The following is a 27370-nucleotide window of genomic DNA, read 5'->3' on the forward strand; positions in this document are numbered from 1 at the left end:
CACTCCCAACCCAACCCATGGCAACCACCAATCTGTTCTCTGTATCCATGAGTTCAGTTTTATTTTATTTTTAGATTCCACATGTAACTGAAATCATTAGGATATTTGATTTTCTCTATTTCACTAACTTCACTTAGAATAACACTCTCAAGGTCCATCTACACTGACCCAAATGACCAGACTCCATTCTTTTTTATGGTCGATTTTACACACACACACACACACACACACACACACACACACACACACACACACACACACACACATCCTTATCCTTTCATCTACTAATGGACACTTATGTTGCTTCCATATCTTGGCTACTGTAAATAATGCAGCAATGAACATAGGAGTGGCAAAATCTTTTTGCGTTAGTGTTTTTGTTTCCTTCATATAAATACTCAGAAGTAGAATTATTGGATCATATGGTAGTTCTATTTTTAACTTTTTGAGGAACTTCCACAGTGCTTTGCATAGTGGCTGCACCAATTTACATATCCCAAAACAACACACAGGGATTCTTCTTTCCACATCCTTGCAATGTTTACTCTTTCTTGTCTTTTTGATAACAATCATTCTAGTAAGTGTGAAGTAATAACCCCTTGTGGTTTTGATTTGCATTTCCCTGATGATCAGTAATGATGAACTCATGTTCATATACCTGTTGGCCACCTATATGTTTTGTTTGCGATACTGTCTATTTAGATCTGCCCTTTTTAAAAAAAATCTGATTTTTTTTTTCAGTTGTATGAATTCTTCATGTTTTGGAATATTAACTCCTTAACAGATATATAATTTGCAAATCTCTTCTCTCATTCAGTAAAGCTGCTTTTCATCCTATTGATGGTTATTACCTTTGCTATGCAGAAACGTCTTAGTTTGATGTAGTCCCAAATGATGATTTTTCTTTTTGTTTCTTTCATTTGCCTTTAGTGTCAAATCCAAAAAAAAATTATCACCAAGAACGGTATCAGGAAGCTTACCACCTATGTTTTCTTCTAGTAGTTTCACAGTTTCAGGTCTAACATTTAATTCCTTAATCCATTTTTAGCTGATTTTTGTATATGATATGAAATAGTGGTCCAACTTCATTCTTTTTCACTTGGCTGTCCAGTTTCCCAACACCATTTATTAAAGAGACTATCCATTTCCCACTGTATAGTCTTAGCTGCTGTGTTATAAATTAATTGACCCTATATGTGTTGGTTTAATTTTGGTCTATTCTGTTCAATGATCTACGTGTCTGTTTTTATGTCAGTACCATACTTTGTTAATTACTATAGATTTGTAATATACAGTTGATGCTCAAACAACAGAAGTTTGAACTGCACTTATACCTGGGTTTTTACATAAACAGAAATAACTTTCAACTGCATAAGTGGTGGGAGAATTGGTCCCCCAAATCCCCACACTGTTCAAGGATCAACTGTAGTTTGAAATCAGGAAGCATGATGCCTCCAGCTCTGTCCTTCTTTCTCAAGACTGCCTTGCCTCTTAAGGGTTTCTTTGTAGTTCCATACAAATTTTAGGAATTTTAAAGATTATTTCTATTTCTGTCAAAATTTCAATGTATTGTTGCATTCATTTTACTAATATTTCTTTGAGGATTTTTGCATCTATGTTCATCAGGGACAGTGACTTGCACTTTTCTTTCATGATGTCGTTGTCTGGTTTTGATATTAAGGTAATACTGGCCTTGTAAAATGAGCCTGTAAGTGTTTGCTCTGCTTCTACTTCTTGGAAGAGTTTGAGAAAGACTGGTATTAGTTGTCTGAATATTTGGTAGAATTCACCAGTAAAACTGTCTGGTCCTAGATTTTTGTTTGTTGAGAAGTTTTGAATTACTGATTCAATCTCCATACTAGTAACTGGACTACCTAGATTTTCTATTTCTTCATGATTCAGTTCTGGTAAACAGTATGTTTGCAGGAATTTATCCACATCTTCCCAGGTGTCCAATTTACTGGAGTATAAGTCTTCATAGTAGTCAGCCCTGCATATCTGTAGGCTCAACATTCATGAATTCAGTCCACCACAGATGGAAAACATTTGGGTAAAAAAAAATCCAGAATTCTTGAATTTGCTGAGCACTAGCAATGATTTATATAGCATTTACTTTGTATTTATAATGATTTACATAGCATTTACATTGTGCTAGATATTATAAATGATATAGAAATGATTTAAAGCATATCAGAGAATGTGCTTAGGTTATATGTAAATATGTAAATATGCCATTTTATATATGAGATTTGAGCATCCATGGATTTCAGTATCAGTGAAGTGCTGGAACCAAGCCCCCATGCATACCATGAGATGAATGTGGTCTCATGATCCTTTGTATTGTGGAATCAGCTTATACTCTCTCCTATTTCAGTTATGATTGTGAGGCCTCTTTTTTTCTTGGTGAGTCTAGCTAAAGGTTTGTCAATTTTGTTTATCTTCTCAAAGAACCAACTCTTAGTTTCATCAATCTTTTTACTGCCTTTTCAGTCCCTATTTCATTTAGTTCCACTCTGATCTTTATTTCCTTCCTTCTGCTAACTCTGAGCTTTGTTTGTTCCTCTTACTATGATTCCTTGGGGTCTAAAGTTAGGCTGTTTGTTGGAGTTCTTTTTTGTTTCTTTTCTTTTCTTTGTCTTTTTAGAGCTGCACCCACAGCATATGGAGGTTCCCAGGCTAGGGGTCAAATCCAAGCTGCAGCTGCTGGCCTACACCACAGCCACAGCAATGCAAGATAGGAGCCATGTCTGCAATCTACACCACCTCACAGCAACGTCGGATCCTTAACCCACTGAGCAAGGCCAGGGATCGAACCCGCATCCTCATGAATACTAGTCGGGTTCATTAATCGCTGAGGGATGACGGGAACTCCATTTATTGTTTCTTGATATATCTTTTATACTCATACCACACACACACACACACACACACACACACACACACACACGTATATGACAATATTAGAGACACTACTTCTTTAGCTTATCTATACTTTTTTGTTATAAATAAAAATGTAAAATACATGATATACATCATAAACAAGAATTCTGCAACAGATACGAGGCATATGAACTACATTAATATCCTGACATCCTTTCCAGCTACCTTGAACATTCTATTTGCCATTCCTTGGAGTCTCTTGCTCTTTCATCAAATTTATTTCCATCATCCCTTCAGAGCTCAGCTCAAGTATTAGTTAACCAAGCAAATTCTCCCTGACCTCCCAGACCAAGTCAGGTCTCCTGTTATACTCTCTCACTGTACCCTGTAATTCTTTCATAATTTCAACACATAATAGTGGAGCTGCTTGTGTAATAACTTAGCTCTATAAGATCTGTGAAAACAAGAACTTATCTATCTTTTCTATTTTATTCCTAGAACCAAGTACAGAGATTTATAGAATGAATGAAGGAATAATTACAGAATAATAATAATTTTTAGTTTTCTGGCTTAAATATTTAAATAGAACACTATTATAGACTTACTGCTCTTTGAATGGTACTATCATGTTGCTATTTCCCCATTTTTCTTCTGGTATCAAAAGTAAAATTATCTTTTCAGTTAAAGTAAATTTAAATAATGCAGAAAGTTTTCCTTACAAGAAACATTACTATTTAACAAACCACCAAGATAATTTATTTTCTTTTGCCTAGAAAGATAGATAAGATTTGCTTTTGATTAATTCATTATTCTTCTCATAAGCAGAAGTAAAAAAGCTAGCAAAAAATGAAACAAGTCAATAAATGACTTAATTTTTTTAAAGTACATTTTTACATTACAACACTAAAGTTGACAAAGATTATAGAGATGAAAGGGGAGAAAATATCCAAATAGACACTGGATCAAGAATACTACTTCTTGCTTACAAATAATGTAATTCTTTCAACACTTATTTAATTTTCCTCAGAAATCAGCAGAAAATAATTGAAATTGTTTTGGTAGCTTTCAAAATATCATATAAAAATATTCTTTGTAGTGACATCTATTATTTTTGTCTACCTAGCTATCTCTCTTTCACACTATTACACTCACTTCTTGAGGAAACTGCTTATCCCTCCAACATTTCTGTGGTCCTCACGGGGCCACCAACATAGTATCCCATTTTCCCTAGCCATGGGATGGGCTTGCCTTGCCATCACTCAGCCAAAAATCTTACCATACTGTCCTCAACACAGTGATTAGTTCAAGTAATGGGAACATAACCAAAGCTAGGCCTGAGTTCCCAAAATATTTTGAGGATTAGAAGTGGGAGCAGAGGATTTCTTCTCCCTTGGTTATTAAACTAAACTTAATCTCCAGACAGCCAGCAGCCCTAAGAGAATGAAGCCAAAAGAATGATGGGAAGGAAGAGAACAGTTCTAGATGGTATTTTATTCTCTGGATTTAGAGAATCATGAAACTGGTTCTAGCCCTTGACCTTCCATGATTTAGTCATCTAATAGCCTAAGATTTCTCAATTATAATCAAGAACTCCTAATATTTCTCATATTCATTTAGGCATCACAAAATAAATATTTTAAAAAAATAAACTGCCATGCTCTTACAAATCTAAATAACATTATATTCTAAACTCTTTTCTCCCACATTTTTTTTTCTCAGTTTTACTGAGGCATAATTGACAAAAATTATATATAAGGTATACAACTTGATATTTTGGTATACAGAAATAGTGAATTGATCACAATTAAGCCAGTTTTAACATATCTATCACTTCACATAGCTCCCTCCTATAACTTTAAACATATATAAATAAACTTTTAAAGCAGCACCATGTACATGTACTCTTTAAAATCTTTATGCAAAAAATACAGTTCATATATAAATATGAAATTTACATATCTTCAAGATTTAACAATGCTAAGTATACAGAAAGGCTTCAGCCCTCTCTCACTAGTCCAATGCCTCGAAATTAACAACTTCTAATATTTTTAATAGCTGCTGATAATAAGCTTTCCTAGTATTTCTTGATTTACCAATTTTCAGTATTACTCAACTTCCTGCTGTGAGAGAATTTAACTCCTCATACAACCAGTTCCATCTTCCCAAAAGTTATTCATTATTATTTTCTCTTTTATTTTTATAACTTTACTTATATGTTTATTTATGGTTTCATGTACTACTGACACTCCATTTGGTAAAATAAGAATTAAAGGAAGAGTACTAGTGTCCTTGTCCTTCACTTTCAACCCACACCTTCCATCAAACAGTCTTATATAGGTTAATAATTTTCCTCAGTTATATGACTATAATTATTTTTGTACTTTAAAAACAATGTCAGTAAGAATCATTTACATGAAGAAAACTATATGGTTCCATATCCTCAAGATTAGTTACAAATCTCCATTTTTACTGGATAGTTCCCTCTTGGAGATGACATATCTGTAAGACCTACAGTGATTCTGGGACCATTCTTCCCTCTACCTTAACTAAAAGCTACGGTTTTCTAAATCCACTGTCATCTGGTCTTTTGATATTTCACCCCATTCCTCTGGAGCACATTCTCTAATAACTTCCCAAAAAAGATTATGTAGACAAGTCAATCTTCCAGGTCCTTACGTGCCTAGAAATATTGTTTCTACTCTTATACTTCACTGACAGTTTGGATGAGTACAAAATTCTACACTGAAAATAATTTCTCTTCAACTCTTTAGAGACACTGATTCATTACAAACTACCGTGTACTGTTGGTTATAATAAGACTGATATCAATCTGATGTTTGTTCCTTTGTAGGTAACCTAGTTTTTTCTCTCTAGAAGGTGCTCAAATCTGTTTTTTTCATTCTTGGTATTTTCAAATCACAAAATGAAGTGTTTAGCTGAGTATCTTTTATATTCGCTATGCTGAACACTTCTTGGACTCTTTCAGTCTGGAAGCTTATGGCTTTTATTTTGGGGAAATTCTTTTATTATGTCTTTGAAATTTTTCTCTAATGTATATTCTTCAAGTTCTTCTTTTGGAACTCCAGCACATACAATAATGAACCTCCTTTATGAAGCCACTGTATCAATTTTTTTTTAACACATTTCTTCTCTATGGTTTTGTTTTACATTCTGAATTATTTCAATTTTACCTTCCAAATGTCCTACAGAATTTAATTTTATTTATTTAATTTTTTAAATTTACCACTTTAACTATTTTATTTTATTTTATTTTATTTTTTGCCATTTCTTGGGCTGCTCCCGCGGCATATGGAGGTTCCCAGGCTAGGGGTCGAATCGGAGCTGTAGCCGCTGGCCTACACCAGAGCCACAGCAACGCGGGATCCAAGCCGCGTCTGCAACCTACACCACAGCTCACGGCAACGCCAGATCGTTAACCCACTGAGCAAGGGCAGGGACCGAACCCGCAACCTCATGGTTCCTACTCAGATTCGTTAACCACTGAGCCACAATGGGAACTCCCATTTTATTTTTTTTGCTTTGCTCACAGGGTGTGGAAGTTTCCAAAGCTGAATCCTTAACCACTACACCATCAAGGAATACCCTCCTATAGAATTTTAAATTTTAACTATCATATTTTCTTAATTTCTACAAACTCATTTTTGGTATACCTCATTTTTCCTTTTACACAGCATGATATTTGAGGTTTTCATGTCCTCTCAGGTTTCTCTGAAAATGCTAATTACAGATTTATATCTCTTTTAAATTTTTTGTTTTCAACTTTAACACTGTTTCGTCCAGAATTTTTTTTAGTTTTTTTTCACTGTATTTTTTTTCATGCATTCCTCAAATGTCTGATGATTACTGAATATTCATCAATATTTAAGAATAATGCCATAATCAGGGAGCACTATAAGCTGTCTAGAGTTTGATGACTGGTAAGTTTGTCTTTAGGGTAATTAAGTGATTAGCTAGCTGTCTTAAAGAAGAATGGTTAATTGCCAGCATACAAAGGTAACTGCTCCAAAGTCAATTAATTTCTTTAGAGGGAAAAAGAAAGTAGCAATGATGCTTCCCTACTTTACCCTGGCCTTAAGGTCTGGTGAATGGCCTGAATAGAAAAACTGCAATTAACTCCTTTATCTGTATTTTCCCAAAGTATCTCATTCACTACTCTCTATTTCATACCTTGCATGTTCAAATTCTACACCTCCCTAGGATTCCAAGGGAAGGGAAGCAGGACAGTCTTCTTTTAAGGCAGGGGATAATTTTTTTTTAATGATACCCACAGTTTCAAAAAATATTTTACTAATAATAAAGTATATGTATGCATAAAAATATATAAAACAAAAAATTCATAAAATAATACTTATCCTATGAGACATACTCTGATATTTTCTATTGTATTTTGCAATGTTAATAAATGAATACTATGAATACTATGATATAAGTTGAGGCACCAAGATAAATAAATAAATAAGTTGTGACTTGCTCTGCCATGTTTCAAAGATCATTCCTCTATCTGTTTTCTTTCCCATAGAAAATTGTTAAAATTTTTTCATTCATTGATGACTCTTCTCTATTTTCTTTTCACTGTACTTCCCTTTTTTATTTCTGTACTAATTTAGTAGGATCTAGGATGACAAAAAGGACAAATACAAGTACTCAGTTTGTGATCTTTAACTTGAAGTCCTTTACAAGTATTTTTAAAAACCAAAGTTTCCTAACCTCTTTTTGGCCTGATTTAAGGTCCCTCTGCTAATATGATGGCCTCAATTGCTACATTCTGGGATTTACCATTAAAGTTTGCTAAGGCAATCTGAGGAATTAAAAGGGAAAGGAAAGTGCTGGTAGTGACCTAAGAATCTATATAACAATTTCATTTAATTCCGAAACTAAAATAGTGCTTAAATATTCGAAATTAAACCTAAACACTTAAATTAAGAAACAGAAATTTCCTTTTTGAGGGAAGACTTTAGGACGGGTTTTTTTTTTTTTTTTTTAGGAAAGGTTCCTTACACAGAGAAAATAATCAAAAATGAATTCTCAAATGCATCAAGAAAATACTTTTATAAGTAAAGAGTACTTACAGAGCAAGGCTACTCAAAACATATTGTACGTGCTCACATTCATCTGGGAATGATGCACTGGCTGAAGTAAAACAGCAAAGTGCAGTCTGAAGAACCTGAAGCTGTGGCAAAGGGACCTGCCATCTTCCAGCATAATCTTCAACCACCTAATAGGGAAACAATCAAAAAAGTACTTTATTAGAGAAAATGTTCTCAACACAAGTTTAAAAAACTGGAAAAACATCAGATAAATTAAAACATTAGTTCAACATGAACACAAATAATTGAGAAGGGAAAGAAAGTTCTTTGTTTACGGTTTCATGGTATACATCTGAAAATAAATTATTATTTGAAAATGTGGAAAAGAAATAAAATGTATGAACAACCACACTGTTCAACTGCCAAATCTTTGCCAAATGTTGTAACAGATGCCTTCACATCCCATATCTAGCCTTTGTCAAATCATCGATTATCAAATATTAAAATAGCTATACCACAAAATGTAGTAATAAAATTATAAATAAGCATGTTAATCTATTATTATCATTATTATTTACAAGACCAAACTCTAAACATTCTGGAAACAAATGAGGATTAAAGAGTGGCATGATGCTCTGATTATGAAAGTTCTTATTATGGAGAAAACAATATAGAATATAATCAATCTGTCACTTAACTAGTTTTATGAATTCAGGTAAGTCATCTTCTTTCTCTGTGCATTAGTTTCCTCACCATTAAATGGAGGTAATAATGCTTATCTTGCAGATTTACTCTGAAGCTAAACAGGCATAATTTATGAGAAAACACTTTAAAACTATCAATCACTACAAAATGTTAATTATAATCTCTCGCATGCATGACTGCTATAATAAAACTATTTTATTTTAGAAATTCATCTTTTAAAACATGTTGGCAAACTGGCATGTGGGCCAAATTTGGCCTGACACCCACTTTTGTATGAGCAACAAGCTAAGAATGGATGTTACATTTTCAAATGGTTGAAAAAAATTTTGTGATATAAAAATCATATGAAACTCAAATTTCAATGTCCATAAAGGCTTACTGGGACACAATCAGTTCATCTACTTACATATTATCTATAGCTACTTTCCTACTACAACACATTGAGTAGTTCTGACAGAAACCACGTCTCAGAGTCTAAAATATTTAATATCTGCCTCTTTACACAAAATGGTTGCCAACTCATAATTTAAAAGCTGGTAAAACTAGAGTAGAGGAGAGCAGAGCAGAAAAGCCAAGGACATTCAGAGTGAGCTCAAGGACTTTACATACTAATCATTTCCTGTTGGAGACAATTTTCCAGGGGTCTCATGTATTTCCACAATTTAAAAGCGGCCCTGACTGCCTTCATCCTTTCAAAGATGTTTATAGGAAACATTCTTGAAAAACAGATGATGTCTCCCTCCAAAGCAGTGAACCTGTTTACTGTCCAGTATAAGCATGACAATGTCTCCCTCTAGAGCCCAGGTCAGACAGATATGCTTGCAAACCACTATGAAAGAATAGGACTCTCTAAGTTGATGTTCCTGAGCTGAGATATAAACTTACTATGAGTTCAGGATCAACCTGGGCCATTCACATCACCTTTGTGAAACTTGAGGGGCAAAGGGAACCATCATGAACTTGAAGCTCATGCTGCTTACTATGCCATGAGTAACAAAGTCTGTTATCTCTGACCCAGGAGTTTCATGTCTTAGGCCAGCATTCATGAAACTGTGGCAACTGCCTTAGATAAAATCCCAAACCCTTCACAGTTCTTTGACAACTGCAAACTGCAATGCCAGGTGGCTGGCATGTCTCCAGTGTTTCTAGAAACATATATGGATAAAAAAGAAAGCTAGAGGGTATTATCTCTGTGAAACTGTACCCCCTTCTATATCTAGTAGTCTTTACTTGCTAGGAAGTAAAAACTACCACTAACTATGATGACTCTAAGTAGAAGGACAGATTTTTTCCAAACCACTACAAGCAAAAAATAAAATAGAAGAAAAGATTGTTAGATAAACAGTGGTTCCCTGGCTTTAAATTTTCTCTTCACTAAAGTGTCTGACCACCTTTATTGCCTCTTTTTGGCCTCCACAACACAATCCTGGTGCCACATTAAAAAATCGATATCTGACGTCTCACATTTTTCCTATCTTTAGTCCCAAATAGTGTGCCCTAATACATTTCTACTTAAAACCTTATTCACCTCCTATTTATGGGCTGGGTTTATTTCCTTAGAAGAGAAGCATTCTACTTTCTTAGGTTCTATTCTCATTGTAGCTTCCCTTATTCACCAAAATGCAGCTATTAATACCCTGCCTGATTCAGCTGAGCCCAAAGCTAATACAATAAAAGTACCGTGGGCAACACCTCCAACAGGTTTGCCACAATACCCTTGAAGGGACATAAACAACACTAGCTGAAATTAATATACAGTTGACTCTCAGTATCTGCAGAGGATTGGTTCCAGGATTCCCCACCCCGTAACAAAATTTGCAGATGCTCAAGTCCTTTATATAAAATGGTATATTTGCATATAAACTACATACATACATATCCTTCCATATACTTTAAAATCATCTCTAGATTACTTATAAGGCCTAATGCAATGTAAATTCTATGTAAATAGCTGCTAGCACAAAGCAAATTCAAGTTATGTTTTCTGAAAATTTCTAGAATTTCTTTTCCAAATATTTTTGATCCATAGCTGGTTGAATACACAAATATGGAGCCTAGATACAGAGGGCTGACTGTATCGTTTTATTTTGTTTAATGTCATGCCAGACACTAACAACACTATAATATTCATTATAACACTACTTCTCTTTTAAATATTAACATATGTAAAACTATATATTACACTGTCTTTTTGAAATTTTTCTCCTGCACTGTAACTGTTCTCCTAAGCACTCAGCTAATGAAAGCTGACACCATGACATCATAATCTGAATGTGTTCTACCAGGCCATTGTGCAGCAAGCAACCCATCTTACATTTTTTTCTTTTTCTCTAATATTGTAACAAGTAACAGCCTTTACTGTTATATTAAAGAATTACTGTATCAAGGGTTATATTCTTTACTTTAAAACATTAAATACACTATCCAAACTACTACAGACTGAAATGTGTCCCCTTAAAGTTCATACATTGAAGTCTTATCCCTAGTGTGACTGTATCTGGATTCAGGATTATAGGAAGTAATTAAGGTTAAATGATGCCTAAAGGGAGGGGTCCTAATCAGATAGTATTGATGGCCTTACAGGATGAGAAGGAGAGAGTGCTCTGTCCCTCCACAACTATGCACTGAGGAAAGGCCATGGTGAAGCCACAGGGAAGACAGCAGTCTGCAAGCAAGAGTGTCTTCATCAGTACTTGACCATGCAGGCACCCTGACCTCAGAATTCTTAGCCTCAAGAACTGAGAAAATAAATTTCTACTGTTTAAGCTGCCAAGTTTGTGATATTTTGCTATGGCAGCCAGAGCTGACCAATACACAAATCTATAAAAATAATACAAATGTAGGAGTTTAGGAACCAAAAAATGTAAAGTGCTCAAATATGGTTATCTGTTTCTTCACCGAGCTCTCCTTTTTTCTCACATAACAATGAAAACTAACAAATACAAGCTTGTCACTAAGCAAACAATCCTCTTAATTTCTATATCTAGGTAATAACAGACTAGATCATTAACACAAAATCAAGCATGACTTCACTATTACTTGGCCATTCAAATCCCTGTCATTTTCCCACCTGAAACTTCCCATCGGCATCAATTTCATTTCAAACACCTCACAGTTCACAGTTTAAAAACACGCACTTTTAAAAGTTGACCAACAAACCAGAAGTCACATCACAATTACCTTCCATTCTAAGAGCTTCAGAAAATGGCTATACTACATGCCAATCTATGCACTGAATAAATCTGTAAACCTAAATACCTAAAATAAGCACTGTAAGAAATATTAAGTTAGCCTTTTTTGATACCCCTTTCAGCATGATTATGCTATTCATTTATAATATAGCTACTGTATCTGTAAGTATTTCCTAGTTCTGTACATTGAAAGAGCCTAGGAACAATGACACCTCAGTAGTAATATACACTCTTAGGGCCCAAATCTTGGTTTCTAAACACTATTCTCCAGTATGAGGAACTTGGGGGGCTCCTTAAGCTCAGGGAACTTGAGCTGCTCAAGCCCCCCTCTGGCAGAAATGGAGCAGGGAAAATATCAAGAAAAGACTGGAACATTTTGTGCTGCCAGAAAGTAATGAAATGCTGAAATAATGATGGGATATAAGAATACAGGAACCAACCTGAAGTCACTCCAACCAGCTAAAGCTAGAACAATTTGAACAATAAAACATACGATGATAGTACTGGACTTTAATCCGTGGAACCAGATAAATATCCATGAGTCCATACTGATACAAATAATCAATTTTATCAATAAATGCTAGAAATGAGACAGCTCTTCTTCACAGTAGAATACCAATCAATAAACATAGAAGAAAGGAGAAAAATAGAGAATCACCATTAAGCAAATACTGTACAAAGTAATGAATGTTGCATATAAGAACCATGGTTCAACACTAATATTAGTGAGCCAAACTGGAGGAGATGTAGGATTTGCAGTCTCAAAATATCTCTCCCAAGAGAATTATCAACTACAAATAGATAGATAGTAACTTTGGAGTGGAGAAAACCCACAAGTACAAACTTAACAAAGCCCTCAAGGTAAATATCACCAGTAAGTAATAAAGCATGTTATTATCATAACTCTCTTGTTATGATGCCTCAAACAAGAGAGTTTCTGTAGCACTTTTGCCAAAAATGCATAACCTCATTCCAATCATGAGGAATTATCAGATGAACCCAAGTTGTAGGATATTTTAAAAACAAACAAAAACTGATCTGAAGAATTGTTACAGTATAGAAGAGAATAAGGAGAAATAACAAGTAAATACAATGTAAGATCAGAAATTAACATTCTGGAACAGAAAAAGAGCACTGGTTAGAACACTGGTAAATTTCTAATAAGGTCTGTAATTTAGTGAATATTATACAATGTTACTTTCCTGATCTTGACAAGTGTACTCTTCAATAAGTATAAAATTAGTTTAATTTTTAAGTTTAAAAATAAAATTCAGTTTTTTGAATAAAAACATTAAATAAAAAAATTAAAATTTTAAAAAGCTGAATTAGGAGTTCTCGCTGTGGTTCAGCAGGTTAAAAACCCGAGAATGCAGGTTTGATCCCTGGCCTCGCTCAGTGGGTTAAGGATCTGATGTTGCCACAAGGTGCAGTATAGGCTGCAGATGCAGCTCAGACCCTGTGTTGCTATAGCTGTGGTGTAGGCTGGCAGCTCCAGTTCCAAGTCAATCCCTAGGCCCAGGAACTTCCATATGCTATAGGTACAGCCCTAAAAAGAAAGAAAGAAAAAAAAAACTAAATTAAAAAATTAAATGTTTTTAAAAAGTTTAAAAAATATTAAATATTTAAAAACAAATATCAATTGTTCTCATCTATTTCATGGATGCTATTTTATAATATAAACACAATTCTACATTTATTTTCCTTACTTAGTTATCTAATTTCACACCAAGATTTATTCTTACCTATGGGGATTGTTTTTACAGTTAGCAAAATAAACCAGGTAGTGTGGTAGCACTGTGGAAAGAATACAGGTTTTGGAATCAGACAGACTTGGCTTTGTCATTTAGTAGCTATATAACCTTAGCAAAGTTATTAAGCTTCTCAGTCTAAGTTTCTGGTAAATGAATTTAATATTACCTTAATTACAGATAATATATTAAAATCCAGGATACGGAGTTCCCGTTGTGGCTCAGTGGTTAACGAATCTGACTAGGAACCATGAGGTTGTGGTTCGATCCCTGGCCTTGCTCGGTGGGTTAAGGATCTGGCATTGCTGTGAGCTGTGGTGTAGGTCGAAGATGCAGCTTGGATCCTGAGTTGCTGTGGCAGTGGCGTAGGCCGGCAGCTACAGCTCCGATTAGACCCCTAGCCTGGAGACCTCCATATGCCGCGGGAGCGGCCCTAGAAAGGCAAAAAAAAAAAAAAGATAAAATCCAGGATAATTCCTGGTACAAAATAAATAGCTATTATTAGCAGTGTACTTTATGTTTTTTAAAAAGTGGCAAGGTTAAGCTTACTTTGGAGACCATTTCATTGCATCAGTATAAAGTGGTTAATTATTTGTTTCCAGATGTGATTAATTACAATAAACTTTACTCACTTTTAGCAAGCAGGTAGACCACTCCCAAATAAAATCTATCCAAAGTTACTGCTGAGTTTCAACTGTTTAGTTCAATATTCACTGACAAATGAAAGATATCCTAGATACAGCAATACAAATAAATACTTCATGCCTGAATTGATAGCTGAGGATTTCTCTTTTTTTTTTAAAGTTTTCACTGAGAATAAAGAAAATAAAGTTCTGTCAGAAAAAAAAGTCATTGTCATTTGATTTTTTCCTATCATGATAATCATATAAAGAAAATCTAAAATTAAGGTCATATAAAAAAGTACCACGAAGTTAGAACACACCGTCACACCACACACAAAAATAAACTAAAAATGGCTTAAAGGCTTAAAAGCATGACAGCATAAAACTCCTAGAAAAGAATGAAGGCAAAACATTCTCTGACATAAACCATACAAATATTTTCTTAAGTCAGCTTCCCAAGGCAATGGAAATAAAAGCAAAAAATGAGCAAATGGGACCTAATGAAACTTACAAGCTTTTGCACAGCAAAGGAAACCATAAACGAAATAAAAAGACATACTACAGACCAGGAGAAAATATTTGCAAATGATGCAACTATCAAGGGCTTATGTCTAAAATAGACAAACAGCTCATACACCTCAACAACGAAAAAACAAACAACCCATCAAAAAATGGGCACAAGACCTAAATAGACATTTCTCCAAAGAAGACATACAAATGGCCAACAGACACAGGAAAAGATGTTCATCACTGCTAATTATTAGAGAAATGCAAATCAAAACTACAATGAGGTACCACCTCACAACAATCAGAATGACCGTGACTGAAAAGTCTACAAGTAACAAATGCCATAGAGGGTATGGAGAAAAGGGAACCCTTCTACATGTTGGTGGGAATGTAAACAGTATGGAGGTTCCTAAAAAACTGAAAGTAAGAGTTGCCATATGATCTAGCAATCCTACTCCTGGGCAAATATCCAGACAAAACTATAATTTGAAAAAATATATGTATCCCTATGTTCACAGCAGCACCATTTATAATAGCCAAGATATGGAAACAACCTAAATGTCCACTGACAGATGAATGGACAAAGATGTGTATGTGTGTGTGTGTAATGGAATACATACATACATACATATATATATATGAATATATACATTGGAATATTACTCAGCCATCAAAAAGAATGAAATAATGCCATTTGCAGTCTAGATATTATCATACATACATATGATAAGTGAAATAAAGACAAATACCATAGATATTGCTTACATGTGGAATCTAAAATATAACACAAATGAAATGAACATATCTACGAAACAAATAGACTCACGGATATAAAGAATAGACTTCTGATTGCCAAGGGGGAGGGGAGGTGGCAGAGGGAGGTGTTGGGAGTTTGGGATTAACAGATGCAAATTATTATATATCAGATGGATAAATAACAAGGTCCTACTGTATAGCACAGGGAACTATATTCAACATCCTGTGATAAACCACAATGAATAAGAATACTAAAATGAATATATACATATAAACGAATCACTTTGCTGTATAGTGGAAATTAACACAACATTGTAAATCAACTAGAGGTCAATAAAATTTTTAAAAAATCTGCCAAACTGGTTTAGAAATAGATTCTAATAAGTTAAAAGTTGTGCGTAATCTACAACACTGTAAATCAACTATACTTCAATAAAACTTAAAAAAAAAACACGAACTGATTTAGAAAACAGATTCTAAACAGATTCTAATAAGTTAAAAGTTGTTTGGAATCTGCAAAAGTATGTAATATTTAGTAGCAAGAACCTAAAACCCACCCAGTGTTCAACAAGGCATATTGTTTGTTCAGCTATGTTGGGCATATTTTTATGTGCCTGTTGGCTATCTATATGTTTTCTTTGGAAAAATGTCTATTGAGGTCTTCTGTACAATTTTTTGATTGGATTTTTCTTTTTTTTTTTTGATATTGAGTTGTATGAGCTGTTTGTATATTCTGTATACTAACCCCTTGTTGGTTTCATCATTTGCATATATTTTCTCCCATTCCATAGGTTTGTTTTTTTTTTCCATTTGTCAATTCTGTATTCTTAAAGATGGAATTGTGGAAAAAGAATAGTTTAGTGTTACTCATTAGAAAGGAAGGACTGGTTCCAAAGGTATCTAACAGAGGGAGCACAGGAACTGTAGGACAGAAATCTCAGTGAACCAGACTGCAAATCCAACTATAGCAAGACAGATCTTTTAAAGAAATAGATATTACATAATAAGAACAACTAAAAAACCAAACCATGGAGATCAAGACTGCTATAGGTAACAAAATTTGCATAGATTTGAAAGGTTAAAAAAAAAAGCTGAAATTTTTTTTTTTTTTTTTGTCTTTATAGGGCTGCGCATGCGGCATATTGAAGTTCCCAGGTTAGGGGCCGAATCAGAGCTTTCTTCAGCTGCCGGCCTATGCCACAACCACAGCAATGTCAGATCCCAGCCACATCTGCAACCTACACCACAGCTCATGGCAATGCCAGATCTTTAACCCAATAAGGAACACCAGAGATTAAACCCGCGTCCTCATGGCTACTAGTCAGGTTTGTTACTGCTGAGGAAAATCCCCTGTAAGATTATCTTTAAATACCTGAAGCATTCCAGGTGCATTTCAAATTACTAGTTTTTACAGAGGACAATGTATGGTATGGCGTGGTCTCTCAAAGAAAAGCGCCCCAGGAACTCAGTTAGGCCTCAGGGAATGGATTAAAAAAAAGCAAAACTGAAGAAAAATAAAATAAGAGGTCAGACCTAGGTTTGACATTGAGCTGGTAAGATTTCCTTAAAACTGGGAGATGAAAGTGAGCAAAATCTGTCTGATAATGAATGCTTTTTCATAAACCCAGAATTCCTGGAGTTCCCATTGCGGCTCAGTGGGTTACGAACCCAACACTCTCTGAGGATGCGGGTTCAATCCCTGGCAGTGGGCTAAGGATCTGGCTCTGACATTGCCATGAGCTGCAGCGTAGGAGGCAGATGTGGCTCCAATATGATGTTACCTTGACTGTGGTGTAAGTTGGGAGCTGCAGTTCCAATTTGACTCCTAGCCCAGGAACTTCCAAATGCTGCAGGTGTGGCCCTAAAAAGAAAATGGGGAAAAAAAAAAAAAAAAGAATACCTTGGCTTTTATATCTGACATTATGGGAGATCTTACAAGAGATAATCAAAGAATAATAAAACCTAAGCCCAAAAGCAAAGAGAAAAGGAAAGGAAGACAGGAGGGGACAACTTAAGAACAGGCTAAGATATAAACAAAAACAGAGACCAACTATGTCTATCTGAAATGGCATATCCCATTATAGCTGAATCTTTATACTGCCAATTTAGTAGAATAAATTATGCAAGGCCTAGAACAGTTAAAAGCAGGAAAAAAAAAGGGTCTTGAGCAAGTAACAAAAAAGTTACAGTCTGCACTGGGCTCATATGAGTACAGACATCAGGAACATTAAAAGTAGCTTCCTTGCAGATACCTACTTAAGGTTATTACCAAATTAACACAAATATGGGGTCCAACAGGAGTGCTTTTATGACTTTATCTCAGCAGGCCTAAGAATTTCAGGGGAATTGGCAACAGCCAAGGCAGCACAGGACTAAAATGTCTTGGCACAGGTTGGGGACAGAGAAATCCAGAGACAAAGGCAGAACACTAGAGCTATGGAAACTACAAGGACGGAGCCTTATAGAGATGATGCCTTGAGTTTTACACACTTCAAGTGATATACCCTTTACTAGAGGAAGTATAGAAGCTGTGCCACTTAATAGAATCTACACTTACTGTAGCACAGGAGGATCAGCATAACTCAGAAAAAACAGAAATGTATAGCTTTTAATATGAAGGAGATCTAAAGGAAGGGACATCAAATACGACCTGGTGCCTAGGACTGCCATCCATGGAAATCTGTAAACTTTGCAAGACAGAAATTCAGATACAACTTTAAAGGAACAAGAAATGTTCAGGTTAAGTGCTTCCCCCACTCCTCAAGAAAATATCATAAGCATACAGTGGCACAACCACTTGATTAATTTTCCTAGTAAAACTTTACAGGTAATAGACACAGTAGCTGTCATAACTGACCGGCACCCTGGTGAGTTTGAAACCAAAACTGATTCAGTACCTTGTTTTTTGTGCATGCTTCTTCCCTCTAATATCCATCTTTAGTGATATCACTAAATCCTACCAACAAAGTAATGAGAGTCAACTATACTTTGTACTAAGTTCAAGGAATTACTAGTGTTTCTAAATTTAATGGGTGTTGGCTGGATAGAGTAAGAAGTGTTTGCCCTACTGACCTTCTGAATTCTTTAAAAAGTAAGATTGATGGTTAAATAAATCTCCTTTCGAGGTGCAAAAGAAGCCACTCTGAAGCTACAGCTCCTAAAAAATCCCCAGCCCTAACTAGCCAAGCACACTGGCTCAGATTAAGCAATATTCCAGAAAGAAAGGAATCTGGGAACTTAAACTCTTTGGGACTCTAGATTTTAATTTCTCTTTGTGAACTTAATAATGGGAGACAATTCATTTGATCCAAATGAAGTGTTTCTAGCAGACAAGCCAAGGCCAAATGGCAGAAGAATAATTATTTAAGTTGAAAGAAGGTGCAAGAAGGTAAGTACTGGAGACAGAGCAATAGGAGACAAATCAAAGAATGGGACAGGGTTTGGATCATGAAGTCCTACACTCCACTATAAGAATTTTGGCTTTGACACAGACAGAAAAGCATGGAAGGTTTCGAAAAGACCTCACTCTCATGTCTTTAAAAGGATCACTTTGCCTGTGTGGTGAAAAAACAGAAAACTTGGAAGCAAGGAGATGAAACTGTCTATGGGAAAGATGACTATGGCTTGAATCAAGGTTTTAATGGTGGTTGCTGTAGTCAGATATGCCTTTTCTCCCTTAGGAGATGATTCAGTTCTTTGAGGTAAGGGGTTGTGACCTTTTCTTCCTTAAATCCTCTATAATCATTAGGATGAAGCTTTCCACACAGTACACAGCCAATTTTCTTTCTCTTAGGAATACCTTCTACAACACTTTTATGTATCTAGATCTATGTCTAAAATAATTAAGAATAATTCAATTAATTGATATTAAGAAAAAGTAAGATATATGTGTGTGTCTCAGACAGACACGTATGCAGCACTTTATGGCATCTATTAAGCTACAAGTACTTAACGACTGTTAAAAGTTCACAATATAAAAGAGAAAACAGTCTCACCATAAGGTAAAGGCCAAAATGTCTTCAGTTAATATAGTTTTTAAGGACTATAAATAGAATAATTTCTTTTCTTTTTTTTTTTTTAAATCAAGAGTTAAGGGCTGCGTATTAAGAGTTAAGTCCCATACAGGGAAGCAGAAATTGCAAATTCCCTCTTCATAAACACAGGATGAAATGTAGGAAATCAAAATAATAAAAAAGGATGAATTTTAAGATTCTCATAACTCAGTTGTATCTAATTTTTTATACCTTTCTCCCTCTTGATTAAAAGTTATGTACACTCACTACAGAAAATCTTGATAATATATTTTTTTAAAAACCATACATCATTGTTTGCCCACATATAACCACTATTAACATATTGGTATATTTCTCTTTTCTAGCTGTGTGTCTTGGGGTTAGTTGTTTAACCTCTCTGGTCTGATCTATGTCATTCATAAAATGAAGATAAAAATAGTACCTATCTAACAGAGTTGTTGAAATGAATAAATAAGAAAGTAGGACAGGAACTGACATACTTTTTCTGAAAGGGCCAGAATGCACCTTATGGGCCATATATTCTCCATCTCAACTACTCAACCCTGTTATATCATGAAAGCAGTCATAGAAAATACAGAAATATATGCGTATACTTCAATAAAGTTTTATTTGCAAAAAGCAGGCAGTGCTTCTTATATGTATCAATGGTTTACAGCAAAGGTCCATAAACTGCTGTTTGGATGATTGTGGGCTGTGTTTGTTTAGCAAGTTTTGAAATTCTTAGGAGAATCTGATAAAAACAAAAAACAAACAAAAAACTCTTAGATCTGCTCACCAAGGAAATGCAAATACAACTTTTTTGCAAAAAATCTCAGAGTTCACACACTTCCTAAAGTACACAAATGTCTCCTAAGGATTATCATCAAGAAATCCTGTTTCTGGAGTTCCCTTTGTGGCTCAACAGTTAACCAGCGTGACTAGGATCCATGAGGATGCGGATTTGAACCCTGGTCTGGCTCTCTGGGTTAAGGATCTGGCATTGCCATGAGCTCTGGTGCAAGCTGCAGACATGGCTTGGATCTCGGCTTGGATCCTGCGTTGCTATGGCCGGTAGCTACAGCTTATTCAACCCTTAGCCTGGGAACCTCCATATGCCAAGGGTGGGGGCCCAAAATGCAAAAACGAAAAAAAAAAGAAGAAAGAAAAGAAATTCTATTTCTAGTGAAACAGCTAATCTGATTTTTCTCTACAGCACTTTTCCCCTCTAAAATATTCACATGAGTACTATGAGAATCGACCAGCCTATATTCAAATTGTGTAATCCTCCAATGAACAAATTTTGCCACCTAATTTTTTTTGTCATTATATTTGATTTTCCTAGGTCATAACATAAGTCAATGAAAATATCATTTGTTACGGCCAAATAGTATTTTAGTTTATGAGGGTTGAAAAATGTTCAACTGTTTTAGATGTTCTGGTTGCTTTTTCATTTTCAACTCATTCCTTTCATTAATTACAATTAATGCCATGATAAACTGCTTTATATCCAAATTTATATTTCCTCAGAAATTAATGCTATAAGTACAAATAAAAGGTACAAATTATTTTAAATGTTTCTAATATGTTTCGGTGAATTATGGTTCAGAAAGGTAGTGATTTTTGCTCCTACCATCTGAAAATGAGATACCCATTTCACCACAGTCTCATGAGCATGGAATATAAAACTTAAATTTTACTAATGAGTTCTATAACCTGAGAGATCTTTGGCAAGAGTTTTCAAAGCATGGTAAAAGACAGATATAGATAATAAAGTCTAAAAATGCACATCCACTGTACTCTGGGTTAGTAATATTTCAAGATATTCAAGGTTAAATCTAAATAATATGGAGGGATAAACTTTAAAATTTAATCTTTTAAGATAAGCATCTAAAATGTATTCCATACCTTCCAGCCTTCAACTGGTTTGTAATCAGCATAACTCTTGCATTTTAAAAATAACCACTAAAGTGAGTGACTGATTCAGAGAAAAATATATCCCACTCAGGAAGGTGGGGGTAAAAAATAAGGGGTTGAGAATCACTTCTTACAGGGAACTTCTGATAGCTTAAGTTCGATTCTTTTTCTCTCTTTTACATTTCATGAATTTGTGCCTTGAGTCTTTTTAAATCACTTTTTTTTGTCTTTTTTTGCTATTTCTTGGGCCGCTCCCGTGACATATGTAGGTTCCCAGGCTAGGGGTCGAATCGGAGCCGTAGCCTGGGAACCGAGCCACGTCTGCAACCTACACCACAGCTCACGGCAACGCCGGATCGTTAACCCACTGAGCAAGGGCAGGGACCGAACCCGCAACCTCATGGTTCCTAGTCGGGTTCGTTAACCACTGCGCCACAACGGGAACTCCTAAATCACTTTTACTTAGTCAATAACTGCTTAAGTATGCTATAATATATATCAATTCATAGGCATAGATGGTATAACACATTGAATGCATGTACCAAGATACAATATATGTGTATATTGGAATGGCTAAGTACACAGGCTCTTGACAAACTGGCCAGGATTTCAATCTGACTTAAGCCATTTAATCTCTCCTGGCCTTAATTTCCTGATCTGTAAAATGAGAATAATGGCACATACCCTATTGGAGAGTGAATTAAATGAGATCGAATAGGTAAAAGACTTGTCACAGTACCTGACACACATAAAACACTCTATATATGAGTTATATACATATATAGAGCAGTTCAATAAAATAAATAAATCTTCCAGATACTAAAAATATAACACACACATATCCAATCACTGGCAATGATTAGTGAATTAGTGATTAGTGAATATTTAGAATATTTCAACTTTAGGGTAACCAAAACACATACAAGTTAATTTTAGCAAACTGTAGTTAGAGAACTAAATATTATTAAATTTACATGTTTTATTGGGGTATCATGTTTTATTGGGGTATCAAATATACCCACACATGTACATATATTTTTTCAAGGTACAATGAGCAATGTTGTGCACCTATTAGTATCTACTGATAGAACTACTTTCCTTCCTTCTCTTTCTCCTTTCACTTCTGTTTTACCACAAATGTAGTCAAAAAATGAGGATGTCCCCCTCTTTCTCAAAGTTAATTAACTAATCAATGATAGTATATCACTCAACTCTGAATGAATGTTGCTAATCATATTCTCCATGCCTTTACCTACGCAGACAAACTCTGTGAAATAAATGTACTAGTGGTCACTCAGCACACAAAGTCAGCAAACTCAAATGGTTCTGTAGGTCAATTCATTCAATCTGCCTGTCTAAGAAACTACCATCCCCATGTACTCTCAACAGATGAACTATCCACCTACCTCAAAGCTCCTATACAAAGCAACTCCTCCATTTATACTTTGAATCTTGTCCTTCCTTCCTCTTTTGGAATCTTATTTCATATATTATTCCTTCTTTCTTTTGGAGATTTACCTCTTTCTTTTGAATGAATCAATCTCATCAGATTTTAACCATGCCATATTTTCAACAATTTATTTTAGGAAAAAACCCTTCTTTCCTTCAATCCACAATCAATTCTAAGTTATCTATACTACTGCCTTTGCTTCCCACTCCTCAAACTACTCCATTCTGACTCCTGTTCCCATCACTACATCCAAACAGCTCTGCCTAGAATCACCAACGATCTCCATGTTAATTCAGTGGCTGGATCTCAATGACTTTCAATGCCAATTACCATTCACTCTACCCTGGAACATTCTTTTTTCTCTTGGCTTCTCTGATACCATAGGTCCCTGGTTTTCTCTAAGCTGTTTAATCCTTCTCAGACTTCATTTGAAGATATAACCTTTTCTACCAGACCATTTAACTATGGAGTTTGTGAAGGTTCACTTCTAAATGAAGTTATCTCCTTATATGAGCACATTCATATAAATGGTCTCAAATACCATCCATATAGCTCTGATGACCAGATCTCACTTCTGAGCTCTTGATTATGGAAATCCAGCCATCTTTAAGATCTTTCCCTGGATGAGGAACAGCATCTTAAATTCAACATGTTCAAACTAAACCAAAGAATCTCAGCCAATTGCCCAAGAATGCAAAAACAGACAAGTCTTTTATTAGCTCACATCTTATAATACTATATATCTTTTCTTCATAGAACATATTAAAGTTATAGCTGTACACCAAAATATGGACAATGCCTGTTTGATTATGAGTATATGCCCAGTGCCTCATAAAGTCATTCATTAGGATCTGGGAGATTGGTTCCAGGACAACCCCCCCAAACCCCCACCTCCACCCACAGAGATCAAAATCTGCAGGTGCTCAAGTCTCTCATATAAAAATGTGTAATATTTCTGCATATAATCTACATATATCCTCCCATATACTTTAAATCATCTCTAGATTACTTAAATACCTAGTACAATGTAAATGCTATGTAAATAATTGCTGGTGCACAGCAAATTCAAGTTTTACCTTTTTTGAAACTTCCTGGAATTTTTTCCCTCAATAATTTTTCATCCCTAGTTGGTTGAAATCAAGGCTACAGAACCCTAGGATATGGAGGGCCAAGTCTATAAACAATAAAAGTCAATCCTAGTATCAATGACTCTCTTTTTCTACTGTTTAAATGGAAAGCCCTTTCAGCTATTTTCACATTCATTGCTGCTTTGGGGAGTTGAGGGTATTAAGTGGTTGGTACAAGAGTGTCAATGCACTGGACTTTAGGATCTTATGTAGTACATTACACAGATGGACCTCCTCTCAGATTTCGTTGCCACAAAGTGTTCCAGTGCTCTAATCAGATGACGTTGAATGGGTCTGATCCTAGAGAGCAGAACCATACCGAATAGAGTATGCTGCTGAAATGATGAGCTGACCTGTCAGAGAAATAAGGAGCTAAAAAAATCAATGTAATATATATTACATGAAAGGTTAAGACTACCTTGTATTAGATTAATTCACAATCACAAACCTTAAAAATACTCTCCAAATCAGACTAGCTACTACTCTGATTTACAACATAACTAGAGTATTTAGTTAAATAAATTGCATTAGATTTTAAATGGCCTAATGTCCTTACCACTACATATTAATATATATTTTAAAAGACATACTAAATTGACTATATTTTATTGATCATATTTTATTTTTTCAAATACCTTACCAAACACACATTTTACCATAGCTTTCTTAAATTTGACTTAAAGTTCTCTTTTTTGCTTTTGTTAGTAATTGCTAAGGTATAGTTTAGCACATTTTGGCAGGAAAATCAAAAAGATTCAGTGTCAGCAATAATAGTACAATGGGTGCCTTACTTCTGCTGGGCAGAGCTGCAAAATAATGGTATCACTAAAAAATGAATTTTTTTCTACCATTTTATCTACAAAATTAAAATTGAGATAAATTTTTTCAAGCCAATGTTTGGGTGGTTTTTAGAAAGCAGCAGTGCACATGTATCTAATGTAAAACTGTGTGTAAACAAGTTACACAAGTTTAGAACCTTACTAGTTAACCTAAAAAGACTCTCATAAATTCACTTATAAACAATTATTTTTTTTAAAAAAGCACTTCACATATTTTTGGGAAACAAAGAGTTAAAATTTCACCATGCTTAAAATAATCTTAAATTTATTCAGAGAAATTATCTGTGAAATAGAGAAAAAATTGAAATGTACTTTTTATATTTTATTTTTCTTCTGATGATACAGGTAGTAGGTTTAATCAAGAAAATATAAAAAATAAATAAATGTAAAGAAAAAAACTTTAGCTACAAATTTATCACTAATAAACTGCCCACTGTTAACAATTTGGTATGTTTCTTTTCAGTCTTTTTTACTTACAAAAGCGAAATCATCTGTTTTCTGTGTCATTTTAGTAGCCATTATACCACAAACACTTTCCCATATGAATAAATACACTTTAAATACATGACTGTTAGGAGAACATAGGATTCCATTACATGTAACAATTCCCCTAATTTCGGTCATTAGGTTATTTTCAATAATTTGCTATAACAAATAATGTCATTATGAACAATTTGCACCATTCAATTCTGAAAGTCAACCTAAAAAAAGCATAAATAGCAAAGCATTTAGCTCCCAAAATACAGCCATCAAGATCTAGTGTTCATTTTTTGTTTTGTTTTTCCTAATTACAACAATTATAATAAATAAAAAACATGAAGGTAAATATCATAATTGCTACAAGAGTGATTGTCTCTGAAGAATATTCAGGGAAGGAAAGGGACAAGGTATGACTGCTATTTTTTTTTTATTATAAGCTGTGGCAAAATAGAAAAATAAAGACAAAATTAAAAAAAATAATTGCCTCTACAATATCTAATTCTTGCTTTCTTCATTACTTATGAATTGAATCATGGACATGTATTTATCAGGGGAGAAAAATAACAACAACAAAAAAATCCCAATATTCTTTTCAGATGGGGATAGCTAACATGATGGAAATGGAAGTTACTAAGTAGCATTTAGGGCAAAGTGTTTTTGGCTTACCCCGGAGACACCCTGTTCCTGCCACATGGAACTCAGATGTGATGGCTGGAACTCCAGCAACTATTTTGGATCATGAGGCAAACTTGAGATAGGAAGACAAAAATGAGAAAGAGCAAACAGTAGTATGATAATGATAATACTACCATATCATCCCCATGCTATCCAGTCAAGATTTTTCACATAAGAAATACATGTGTACTATTGTTTAAGCTTTTTAAGTCATGTTTCTACTAGTAGCAAAATATAATTCCTGTTATTTTAGCCTTATATGACTTTTTAAACCAAGTACATATAAAACATATATAAAAATTTAAATAAAAAAATAATTCCAGGAGTTCCACCGTGGTTCAATCCCTGGCCTCGCTCAGTGGGTTAAGGATCTGGCATTGCCATGAGCTGTGGTACAGGTCACAGACATGGCTTGGATCCTGCGTTGCTGTGGCTGTGGCGTAGGCCAGCAGGTGTAGCTCCAATTTGACCCCTCGCCTGGGAACCTCCATATGTCGCAGGGGTGGCCCTAAGATGCAAAAAAAAAAATGTAAATAAAAATAAAAAATAATAATTCCAATTACTGGCATGAATAGTAAAAATGTATTATCATAAGTAGCTACTTAAGAAACCATAAATACTATGTAAATTTTATTTCAAGGCTATGGGATAAGGGCTATGTTTTCCTAAAACAATTAAAATTTAATTTCTCTAAAATAAGGGGCATTAGCATGTATTTTATAAAACTATGAGGCAAACCCTTTTTCTGTTAGATTATCTCTTAGATATCTATTAAAGTGCCTGGTACACAGTAAATGATTAAAATTAGTTAGAATCATGAAATACTTTTTTTTAAGCCATTAAGTATCCACTAAGAGTTCCAAAGTAAGGATATAGCAGCGTTCTTTTTTTTTTGTCTTTTTTTGTTGTTGTTGCTATTTTTTGGGCCGCTCCCGCGGCATATGGAGGTTCCCAGGCTAGGGGCTGAATCGGAGCTGTAGCCACCGGCCTACGCCAGAGCCACAGCAACGCGGGATCCGAGCCGCGTCTGCAACCTACACCACAACTCACGGCAACGCCGGATCGTTAACCCACTGAGCAAGGCCAGGGACCGAACCCGCAACCTCATGGTTCCTAGTCGGATTCGTTAACCACTGCGCCACGACGGGAACTCCAGCAGTGTTCTTAACTTTGGCACTACTGGTATTTTGGACCAGGTAATTCTTTGTTGCTGGGGTTGCCCTGTGCATTGTAGGATGTTCAACATCTCTGGTTTCTATCCACTAGATGCCAGTGGCAGCCCCCCTACTAAAACAATCAAAAATATCTCCAGACATTGTCCAATGCCCCCTGCAGGAAATAAAATCTGAAAAAAAAATTGTAATTATTTTTGCAAATCATTTAGTGCTTCATCAGGAACACTTGGCTTTTCTAG

At 34.9% G+C, this 27370-nt stretch overlaps 1 protein-coding gene across 3 annotated transcripts in view; it reads right to left on the bottom strand.

Annotated features, from left to right (window-relative positions):
• The window catches only part of ZNF654 (zinc finger protein 654), an 83321-nt gene that overhangs the window by 51660 nt on the left and 4291 nt on the right, over nt 1–27370 (bottom strand). For 2 of the 3 annotated variants that reach the window (XM_047794366.1, XM_047794365.1), the window contains exon 2: nt 7971–8116. In XM_047794366.1, the coding sequence (XP_047650322.1) occupies nt 7971–8116 (146 nt within the window). Of the gene's footprint in view, nt 1–7970; nt 8117–27370 lie in introns of those variants that run through there. The other variant, XM_047794367.1, reaches the window with a different exon arrangement.

The sequence above is a fragment of the Phacochoerus africanus genome, chromosome 1 (genome assembly GCF_016906955.1).
Source record: "Phacochoerus africanus isolate WHEZ1 chromosome 1, ROS_Pafr_v1, whole genome shotgun sequence".
Lineage (NCBI taxonomy): Eukaryota > Metazoa > Chordata > Mammalia > Artiodactyla > Suidae > Phacochoerus > Phacochoerus africanus.